Genomic DNA, 10,824 nt, shown 5'->3' on the forward strand with positions numbered 1-10,824 from the left:
GCACACTTCCGGCCTGCACCGCCCTACCGGAAGATGACGTACTTCCTCCCGCCGCCCGCGGCTTGGGCTGGGCAGACGCTGGTTACGTCACCAGGACAGGTGGGAGCGTTCACCCTACTGCACACCGGAACGCGCAGGTAACGGCAAAAACCGATATTCGACCGACTTTTTTCCCTTCTTTTGTGCAGTTAGAAATCCAGACTTTTTTTCCCCCAAAACATGTTTTCATAATACGTTAGATAGTGGGTCAAAATCAAATAAAAAAGAAGTGAATTCGGAGTGTAAGAGTTACACAGAAACATCCACATCCGCGAATCCAAATAGCTGAAGATCACTTTATGGGCCATATCCAATTTCTTGCATTAGGAATGTGTCTTTTCGCAGACCCCAGCTTGCTCTCCATGAGACACACAGACAGGGAGAGATGCTGGGGGTCAGAGCGCAGGGTCAGCCATTGTACAGCGCCCCTGGAGCAGCTGGGGTGAAGGGCCTTGCTCAGGGGCCCAACAGAGCAGGATTCCTCTGCCGGCCGCGGGATACGAACCGCTGGAGCCACCGCACAGTCGGTGTTTATACTGTTTTAATTAGTACTGCAGTCGCAGGTCTGTCTCCGGTGCGTCTGGAGTTAGCGGTGGGCTCCCGGGGCGATGCTGCGGTACAGGCGGAGCGGGTGCACAGCGCCGCACCTCCGTGTACTTGAAGCGGTTGAGAAACCCCTCCGCCCCCCCCGACGGCACGAAGGGGAGGGGGGGGGGGGGTTCTCGGCAGGACGTGTCCCGTCCCGTCAGTGAAGACGTGAGATCCTCCTGTGCCTCTGCAGCTCACAGAACAGCCCCCGGGCGCCTCTGCTAACACCCCCACCACCACCAACACACAGCAGGGCTCTTGCGCAATGGGACAGACTGAGTGATACACACGCTATCATTCCAAAAAGAAAGGGGAGGTCTTGTCCATACACACGATGAAGGAGTGTTCATGTGGATTGTGGACTGAGGGTCTGTACAGTGACTCTCCAGCTCTGATGATGATGAAGGAGTGTTCATGTGAAGATACAGAGGAGCTGGACTGAGTGTCTGTACAGTGACTCTCCAGCTCTGATGATGATGAAGGAGTGTTCATGTGAAGATACAGAGGAGCTGGACTGAGTGTCTGTACAGTGACTCTCCAGCTCTGATGATGATGAAGGAGTGTTCATGTGAAGATACAGAGGAGCTGGACTGAGTGTCTGTACAGTTACTCTCCAGCTCTGATGATGGTGAAGGAGTGTTCATGTGAAGATACAGAGGAGCTGGACTGAGTGTCTGTACAGTGACTCTCCAGCTCTGATGATGATGGTGGACTGAGTGTCTCCTCTTCCCTCTGTCCTCCTGTCAGCAGGACGCCCAGCACAGAGTGGCGCCCCAGTCCCATTGAAGGGAAGAAGGGATACGTCAGCCCTCTGGCTGTTAAATTCCCTCCCTCTGGAATGTTCCATTCCCAGCTCTCCGTAAAGCCCTTGGCATCTTGGCACCCAGGCATGGCGCGGCCTGCGATGGCACAGGACCGCCGGCTGGACAGGTGGCCTTTCTAAATGTGTTCGGGGGCGAGAGGTGAGAGACTGGCAGGGCGGGGGGGGGGGGAGGGATTAGAGGAGCGAACAGGTTTAGCATCTGATTCTTCTCAGTCCCCTTCAGTGGTCTGCACGTCCTACTACACTGCTCCCGTTTATACACACCCTGCCATTTTCTACCTGCTTCAGCCGATACGGGTGCAAGGCAGGGTACACCCTGGGCGCGATGCCAGTCCATCGCAGGGCACACACAGACACACACACGTTCTCTCACCCGGGCTAATTTTCCTACAGGCCATTTAACCTACCAGCGCGTCTTTGCACTGTGGGAGGAAACCCACGTAAACACAGGGGGAACGTGCAGACTCCACGCAGACAGCACCCCGGGTCAGGAACTGAACCCATAGCCCCAGCGCTGCGAGGCAGGAATGCCACGACTGATGTTACACGTGAATTGAATTGAATTCAATGGCTGCAATACCGCTGTGGAATACCAGGGGGAACACGATCTTTTTTTGTTGGCTGTGATTTTGTCAGACGTTACTCCTTTCCGACCAACAGATGTCGCTACATCGCCGTACAATCGCCGTGGTTTAAAGTAGTTACGAGCTCTCACTAGCCAGACTGAGCACCAGGTTCTGCTCCAGTCTCCTACAGTACAGTGCACACACAGCCCGACCAGCTGAGCAACTCACAGACACTGACACTGGCTGATAGACAGGAAGGCTGAGAGGCTGACACACGGACTGACGCACTGATTGACTGACACTGACTGACACACTGACTGGCTGACACTGATTGACTGACACACTGATTGACACACTGACTGGCTCACTGATACTCTGACTGACACACTGACTGGCTGACTGATGCTCTGACTGACTGACACACTGATTGACACACTGACTGGCTCACTAATACTCTGACTGTCACACTGACTGACACTCTGACTGACTGACACACTGACTGGCTGACTGATGCTCTGACTGACACTCTGACTGACTGACTGATACTCTGACTGACACACTGACTGACACTCTGACTGACTGACACACTGACTGACACTCTGACTGACTGACACACTGATTGACACACTGACTGGCTCACTGATACTCTGACTGACACACTGATTGACACACTGACTGGCTCACTGATACTCTGACTGACACACTGACTGACACACTGATTGACACACTGACTGGCTCACTGATACTCTGACTGACACACTGACTGGCTGACTGATGCTCTGACTGACTGATACTCTGACTGACTGACACTCTGACTGACTGACACACTGACTGGCTAACTGATGCTCTGACTGACACTCTGACTGACTGTCACACTGACTGATACTCTGACTGACTGACACTCTGACTGACTGACACACTGACTGACTGACACTTTGACTGACTGACACACTGACTGGCTGACTGATGCTCTGACTGACACACTGACTGATGCTCTGCAGGACCCGAAGTGGTGCTCAGTGCTCTGTGCTCTCCTGTGTGCGAGTCCACAACAGCCACCCCCCTGCAAGACGCCGGGCCGAATTTTAACAGCACATCTCGTATTTTTATCCCGGGACGTGTCTGACGGGGACAGTCACTGTGCTATTTTAGGAATATCTGCAGGGACAGGAGACAGCCGGGGGACGGTTCTGGGAAGAACCTGGGAAATCTGGCGCATGGCAGCTGGGAATTGTGGAATGCGGGCCGGTCCTGTCCCGTGAAGGACACGGGCCCCCGGAGGAGGGGGGCAGGAAGGGTCTGGGACAGCTGCTCTGGGCCGGTGGGGAGGGGAGCCCCGCTTTCTTTGAGTACTGGCATATTTGCCTCGGTGTTGTGTAGCAGGGCTCTGACACAGTATTGTTGAACTGTGTAGCTGTGTTTCAACACAGTACAGGGCTGGACTGCAGTGTAGTGTGTTGTGTGGCAGTGTTATATAGAGCCGCCCTGTTGCATAGCAGAGTTGTGACAGTATAGATCGGCTCTGTTGTGTAGCAGTGTTGTGACAGTATAGATCAGCCCTGTTGTGTAGCAGTGTTGTGACAGTGTAGATCAGCCCTGTTGTGTAGCAGTGTTGTTACAGTATAGATTGTGTAGCAGTGTTGTGACAGTATAGATCGGCCCTGTTGTGTAGCAGTGTTGTTACAGTATAGATTGTGTAGCAGAGTTGTGACAGTATAGATCAGCCCTGTTGTGTAGCAGTGCTGTAATGCAGTGCTGTGCTGGGCAGTGCTAGAGTAGACTCACATCTGCTGCCTTCTTCTCTGCCAGCTCCAGTTTCTCCTGCGCGTCCTTCAGAGCCTCGGAGTATTTGTCCAGCTCATCCTCTGTCCCCTTCAGCTTCTTCTGCATGGCCAGGAGCTCGTCCTCCAGCTGGACACATGGACAGGGGTCAGGGAGAGACAGAGAGACAGGGGTCAGGGAGAGACACACAGAGACAGGGGAACCCCCAGTCTTTATAACACAGCCACTGTTTTTCGGAACAGTAGAAATGCTTCTCTATTGTCCCTGTGCTTCCCATATTCCTCTCTCTGCCACTTCCCCAGATCTCTCTCCCAGTCTCTCTCCCCCTCTCCCAGTCTCTCTCCCCTCTCCCAGTCTCTCTCCTCTATCCCAGTCTCTCTCCCTCTCTCCCAGTGTGTCTCGTTCTCTCCCAGTCTGTCTCCTCTCTCCCAGTCTCTCTCCCTCTCTCCCAGTCTATCTCCTCTATCCCAGTCTCTCTCCCTCTCTCCCAGTCTCTCTCCCCTCTCCCAGTCTGTCTTCTCTCTCCCCTCTCCCAGTTTCTCTCCCCTCTCCCAGTTTTTCTCCCCTCTCCCAGTCTCTCTCCCTCTCTCCCAGTCTGTCTCCTCTCTCCCAGTCTCTCTCCCAGTGTGTCTCCATCTCTTCCAGTCTCTCTCCCCCAGTCTGTCTTCTCTCTCCCAGTGTGTCTCCCTCTCTCCCAGTCTGTCTCCTGTCTCCCAGTCTGTTTCCCTCTCTCCCAGTCTGTCTCCCTCTCTCCCAGTCTGTCTCCCTCTCTCCCAGTCTGTCTCCAGTCTCCCAGTCTGTCTCCCTCTCTCCCAGTCTGTCTCCAGTCTCCCAGTCTGTCTCCCTCTCTCCCAGTCTGTGTCCTGTCTCCCAGTGTATCTCCCTCTCTCCCCACCTGCTTGCTCCTCTCCTCGGCAGCCTTCTTGTCGGCCTCAGCCTGCTCCGCGCGGTCCAACGCGTTCTCCTTGTCCAGCTTCAACATCTGCATCTTCTTCTTGATGGCCTCCATGTTGGCGAGGGTGCGAGGAGCCTGGGCACAGAGAGCAGGGAAGGCAGCTGTCCACTCCGCAGAGCCACGGGACGGAGAGAGAGAAAGGGGGGAGAAGAGAGAGAGGAAATGCCCAAACTCTTACAGACCCCCTTGTAATCTGATTTTTATACCCCCAGCTCAGTCCATCCCTCCCTCTCTCACACTGCCCCTCCCTCTCCTCCTCTCCCTCCTCTCCCTCCTCCCTCTCTCTCACACTTTCCCTGTCAGTCAGATTTCAAACGCACAGAGCTTTATTGGCATGACTGGTGAATTACTGTGTTGCTAAAGGAGTACCTATTAGTAAACATTTATACACTCAATTAGAAGCATGACGTAGTATTCTTATGTGACAGGCTCACTGTTCCTCAGGTTGGGACAGGAGATTCCACACTGGATTATTATTATTGAGAGACAGGCTCACTGTTCCTCAGGCTGGGACAGGAGATCACACACTGTATTATTATTATTGAGAGACTGTCTGTTCCTCAGGCTGGGACAGGAGATCACACACTGTATTATTATTATTGAGAGACTGTCTGTTCCTCAGGCTGGGACAGGAGATTACACACTGTATTATTATTATTGAGAGACTGTTCCTCAGGCTGGGACAGGAGATCACACACTGGATTATTATATGGGAGAGGAAATTACACACTTGTCTGTTTTGCAGAGGGTCTGAACAGCTGTGGGACTCTTGAGTCATTGTGTGGTTTAAATATAGAACCTCTGGGCACATTCCCAGGGGCACAGTGGGATACAGGGAGGGTCGAGGGATCAGCACTGAGAGGGGCAGCCCTCAGTGGACAGCTTGAAAACTCATGTGTACATGATATGCTGGGCAGCCAGTCCGGACTCCCTCTGCTCCGGCCCAGAACAGACGGTCCGGACTCCCTCTGCCCCGGCCCAGAACAGACGGTCCGGACTCCCTCTGCTCCGGCCCCGAACTGACGGTCCGGACTCCCTCTGCTCCTGCCCCGAACTGACGGTCCGGACTCCCTCTGCTCCGGCCCCAGACAGACGGTCCGGACTCCCTCTGCTCCGGCCCCGAACTGACGGTCCGGACTCCCTCTGCTCCGGCCCCGGACAGACGGTCCGGACTCCCTCTGCTCCGGCCCCGAACTGACGGTCCGGACTCCCTCTGCTCCTGCCCCGAACTGACGGTCCGGACTCCCTCCGCTCCGGCCCAGAACAGACGGTCCGGACTCCCTCCGCTCCGGCCCAGAACAGACGGTCCGGACTCCCTCTGCTCCGGCCCCAGACAGACGGTCCGGACTCCCTCTGCTCCGGCCCCAGACAGACGGTCCGGACTCCCTCTGCTCCGGCCCCAGACAGACGGTCTGGACTCCCTCTGCTCCGGCCCCAGACAGACGGTCCGGACTCCCTCTGCTCCGGCCCAGAACAGACGGTCCGGACTCCCTCCGCTCCGGCCCCGAACTGACAGTCCGGACTCCCTCTGCTCCGGCCCCGGACACTCACTGTGTCTAATGTAATGACCCCCCCGTCCAACAATGCCCACCGTGACCCACCATGACCCAGGGGGTCCATACGCTCGATCCCCCACCTTACTGCCTGACAGTAGCCCTGTAGGGTGACAGCTGGATTCAAGGCCAGTCTGCTGTAAAAATAACTGCCCCCCCCAGCTCAGCTGTAAAAATAACTGCCCCGCCATGCCTAGGCACACGTGTCATGGCAAGAGTAATTTATCACCTGTTGAAAGGGGTTGGAGGGTGAAGGCCAAGTCTGGGCAGCCCCCCCCTCCCTTGGTTTGTACTGGGAGAACAGGAGAGTGGAGCTCTCAGTCCAGACACCCAGAGAAAAGCCCCAGGAAGGGTGAGTGGGTGGGCCCAGTCAGGCCCAGGGTGCGGCAGTGATATCGGGGGTCACTCCCCCCTTCCCCCAGGAGAGAGGGGGGCAAGTGTGTAACTGCTGAGAGAGACAGCACAGCACATACGCACACTGTCACACACTCTTGTTCCCAAACACACATACAGACACACCGTTACACATTGTCAGTCCCATTACACACAAACAGACCCACAGGCACCCTCAAACAGACACACAGACATACACTGTCACTCCCAAAAACACACAGTGGTACACACAGACACACACACTGATACACACGGACCCCACACGTATACAGCAGACACACACTGATACGCAGACACACACTGATACACAACAGACCACACACTGACACAACAGACACACACACCGATGCACACAGACCACACACGTATACAACAGACACACACTGATAAACGCAGACGGAGCTAAACGAGCTGGATCTGATTCTTGTCATCCTTTTACAGGCTCCAGCCCCTCCAGTGCAGAAATCTTACAGGAGTCCAGATTCTCTTCCCCCGGGAAGCAGGCTGGCCAATGGGAATTTGGGATTTGCGACAGTGCTGGCAGGGATAGGGTTAAAGGGCTGAGCTGTGGAGAAGACAGATTCCTCCTGCAAGCCCCTCATATCACAGCCTAATTCCAGGACAAAGTCATCCAGGACAATCATATCCTCCAGGGGCGTATAGCTGGCACCCCCGCTGTCCCAACTCATTCCACCCCACCAACCCCTTCAGGGCACAGGGGGCCACGGTCTGAGACAGGTTCCTGACACCTGGTGTGTTCTTGTACAGGTCACATCCTGTAGGTCTGTGACAGCGCAGATCACAGAGAGACTGGGGCTCCTTTACAGCTCTCTGTCTGTCCCAGACTGGCAGGGAGATTAATATCCTGACTCTATAAGGGCTGTGTCTCTACCTGTAACACTGACACAGATCACAGTGAGACTGGGGCTTCTGTAAAGCTCTCTGTCTGTCCCAGACTGGCAGTGAGATTAATATCCTGACTCTATAAGGGCTGTGTCTCTACCTGTAACAGAGACACAGATCACAGTGAGACTGGGGCTCCTTTACAGCTCTCTGTCTGTCCCAGACTGGCAGTGAAATTAATATCCTGACTCTATAAGGGCTGTGTCTCTACCTGTAACAGAGACACAGATCACAGAGAGACTGGGGCTCCTTTACAGCTCTCTGTCTGTCCCAGACTGGCAGTGAGATTAATATCCTGACTTTATAAGGGCTGTGTCTCTACCTGTAACACTGACACAGATCACAGAGAGACTGGGGCTCCTTTACAGCTCTCTGTCTGTCCCAGACTGGCAGTGAGATTAATATCCTGACTTTATAAGGGCTGTGTCTCTACCTGTAACAGAGACACAGATCACAGTGAGACTGGGGCTCCTTTACAGCTCTCTGTCTGTCCCAGACTGGCAGTGAGATTAATATCCTGACTCTATAAGGGCTGTGTCTCTATCTGTAACACTGACACAGATCACAGTGAGACTTGGGCTCCTTTACAGCTCTCTGTCTGTCCCAGACTGGCAGTGAGATTGTTAATGTAAAATGGAGAATTAATCTTGGAAGATTCTGTCTTGGCATGACCATATGATTGTATATGATGGACTTTTGACTGATTGGGGTCCCTTCTGAGGAGTGGAACTCTGGGCCAGGTCAGCCCAGCACATGCCGGTGATGTTGTTTCGCCTTGGAGCCAAGAAGACAGATGGGAGGGCACCTAGCCAGCCAATGGGAGCCAACCCTGGCAAACATTGGCTTTGGGGAGGTGGGAGATCCAGTGAGCATGAAAATGCTTTTCATCTTGAAGTGGGAGATTCTGGGCTGTAGAGTTACAGTGTGACCCAGACTGGACCAGCGATCTCTGGACTGTAGGTTTACAGTGTGACCCAGACTGGACCAGTGATCTCTGGACTGTAGGGTTACAGTGTGACCCGGCCCAGACTGGACCAGTGATCTCTGGACTGTAGGGTTACAGTGTGACCCAGACTGGACCAGTGATCTCTGGACTGTAGGGTTACAGTGTGACCCAGACTGGACCAGTGATCTCTGGGCTGTGGAGTTACAGTGTGACCCAGACTGGACCAGCGATCTCTGGACTGTAGGGTTACAGTGTGACCCAGACTGGACCAGTGATCTCTGGACTGTAGGGTTACAGTGTGACCCGGCCCAGACTGGACCAGTGATCTCTGGACTGTAGGGTTACAGTGTGACCCAGACTGGACCAGTGATCTCTGGGCTGTAGGGTTACAGTGTGACCCGGCCCAGACTGGACCAGCGTACTCTGAACCGGCCCAGATCAAGAAGTACACATTAACTGCAATCCAGTCATGAGGAAATCCAGCCCACATGCAGACAGACAGATGGAGCGGTCTGGATTGAGCAGCGGGTGTGAGTGTGAATAGAGAGAGTGCTGCCCTGTCACTAGCGCCAGCACGGCGTCAGAACGAGCTGCTTGTGTTGCACTTCCGTCGTGACATTGAGCAGTGCCTCCCTCCAGTTCCCTCACGTCACATCAAGGAGCCTGGGTCACAGGACACGTCTCCGAGGTGTTCCTCGCGCAGCACGGGAAAACCGTCGGAACACGAGGATCGGGTGCAGGAAAGCCAGGGGGAAGGTAAAGGGCACAGGGATGCCTGCAAGCAGGAGTCGTTACCTTCTGGGCCTGGCAGGCGTCGAAGCTGGCCTTCTCCTTCCCCAGCTTGGCGGTCCGGTCGTCCTTCTTGGCGTCCAGCTCCACCGAGGTCTTCTTCATGGCCTCCTCCTCGACCTGGACGTTCCGGATGCTGGCTCTGGTCCGCTCGATCTCGTCCTGCTTGCTCTGCATCTTCTCCTCCAGCGTCAGCACCAGGCCCTGCACCGCCCGCAGGTCCATCTCCTGCTCGAACTGCTTGTACAGCAGCACGACCAGCATGACCGTGGCGAGCCCCAGCGAGAGGGCCTGCCCCTTCATGGCGCTGACCGCGCGGAGTGACCGGCAAGCGGGGTCAGCAGGGGCGCAGAAGAGGTCGGCCCCCCCTCTCTGTCACTGCGGCGATGGCTCTCGGTGTTCCTTCGTCTCTCGGTGAGCCTCCGGCGGCCTGGGTCCGCCGCTCTCTGTGCCTGTCCTGTTCTGCGGTGAGACACCTGTAGCTCACTTCTCCTTCCTGGAGAGAGGGGGCAGGGCAGGGGGCGGAGTGGGGGCGGGGCCAGAGCACTGGGCACCACACCCATATCCTCTCTCTCTTTCCTTCTTTCACTCTCTCTCCATTGCTCTTTTTTCATTTGCTGGCTTTGTGTTTTGCTTCCATTTGCACTCCCCTGCTCGTACTGCTGGCTTTTCTTCTCCTCCCTGTGCTCTGTCTGTCTCTTTTGCCCCTCTCTCTCTCCTGTCTGTCACAGCCCCTCGTCTCTCCCCCCCCCCCCCCCCGCAGTCAGAAGGAGAGGCACTGGATGGGCAGGACTCTCTGGATGCCAGAGTGTTTGCACAGAGGGAGTTTCACCACACAGTCAGCAGAATGTGAAACTATGACAATAAATGAATGTTGTATGTCTGTTAGCTCTCTAATTATCCTGTGTTTAAACAGAGTCACCTGAGCCGAAACAAATAAACACCTGTTAAAAGATTTACAATTTACGATAACTGAATTAGACGCCTGGTGCGCAGCAGCCTGATCCGCTCCAGGTTTTACAGAGCTGTCAGACACACAGTGCACAGCAGTCTGATCCACTCCAGGTTTTACAGTGCTCTGACCTCTCCTGAGCCCTGACCCCTCCTGAGTCCAGAGCCCTGACCACTCCAGCGAGAGAAGGGTGTGACTGGAGATTCTGTGCTCTTCGTGGAGAGCAAGCTGGGGTCTGCGAAAAAGACCAATTCCTAATGCACAAAATTGTATATGGCTAATAAACTGATCTGATCTATCTGATCTTTATCTCATGTTATTTGCAGAAACTCACTGTGTCACTTCAGACAGGTGTGTCTCGGTTGCCAGGGTAACATTAGACTATCTAGGCAGCTACCAGGAACTTTCGTGGTAAACAGAGCAGCTCTGATTTGAATACAGTGTGTGTGTGCTTGTTTTCCACCAGCCCCACAAAGGCACACCACTACTAACAGACACAGTGGTGCCCTGCATACAGTATAGTATCTGCACTGAA

The 10,824-nt window shown here is 54.6% G+C and overlaps 1 protein-coding gene and 1 long non-coding RNA gene across 8 annotated transcripts in view; one reads left to right on the forward strand and one right to left on the reverse strand.

The window, feature by feature from the left end:
• LOC102685363 (tropomyosin alpha-3 chain) overlaps nt 1-4,807 on the reverse strand; it is a 30,119-nt gene extending 25,312 nt beyond the window's left edge. For all 6 annotated transcript variants that reach the window (XM_069184812.1, XM_069184814.1, XM_069184808.1 and 3 more), the window contains exons 1-2: nt 4,694-4,807; nt 3,802-3,927 (exon numbers count right to left, since the gene is read on the reverse strand). In XM_069184812.1, coding sequence (XP_069040913.1) covers nt 3,802-3,927; nt 4,694-4,807 — 240 coding nt within the window. The remainder of the gene's footprint in view (nt 1-3,801; nt 3,928-4,693) is intronic.
• On the forward strand, nt 57-7,783 carry LOC138225261 (uncharacterized). 2 transcript variants are annotated; one of them, XR_011183801.1, is made up of 3 exons: nt 57-137; nt 1,375-1,589; nt 7,141-7,783. It is a non-coding gene; the product is annotated as an uncharacterized lncRNA (long non-coding RNA). The 2 variants fall into 2 exon arrangements; XR_011183800.1 differs by lacking the exon at nt 7,141-7,783 and adding an exon at nt 4,101-5,148.
• Nucleotides 7,784-10,824: the final 3,041 nt, after the last annotated feature.

Source organism: Lepisosteus oculatus, chromosome 27 (assembly GCF_040954835.1).
Source record: "Lepisosteus oculatus isolate fLepOcu1 chromosome 27, fLepOcu1.hap2, whole genome shotgun sequence".
Classification (NCBI taxonomy): domain Eukaryota; kingdom Metazoa; phylum Chordata; class Actinopteri; order Semionotiformes; family Lepisosteidae; genus Lepisosteus; species Lepisosteus oculatus.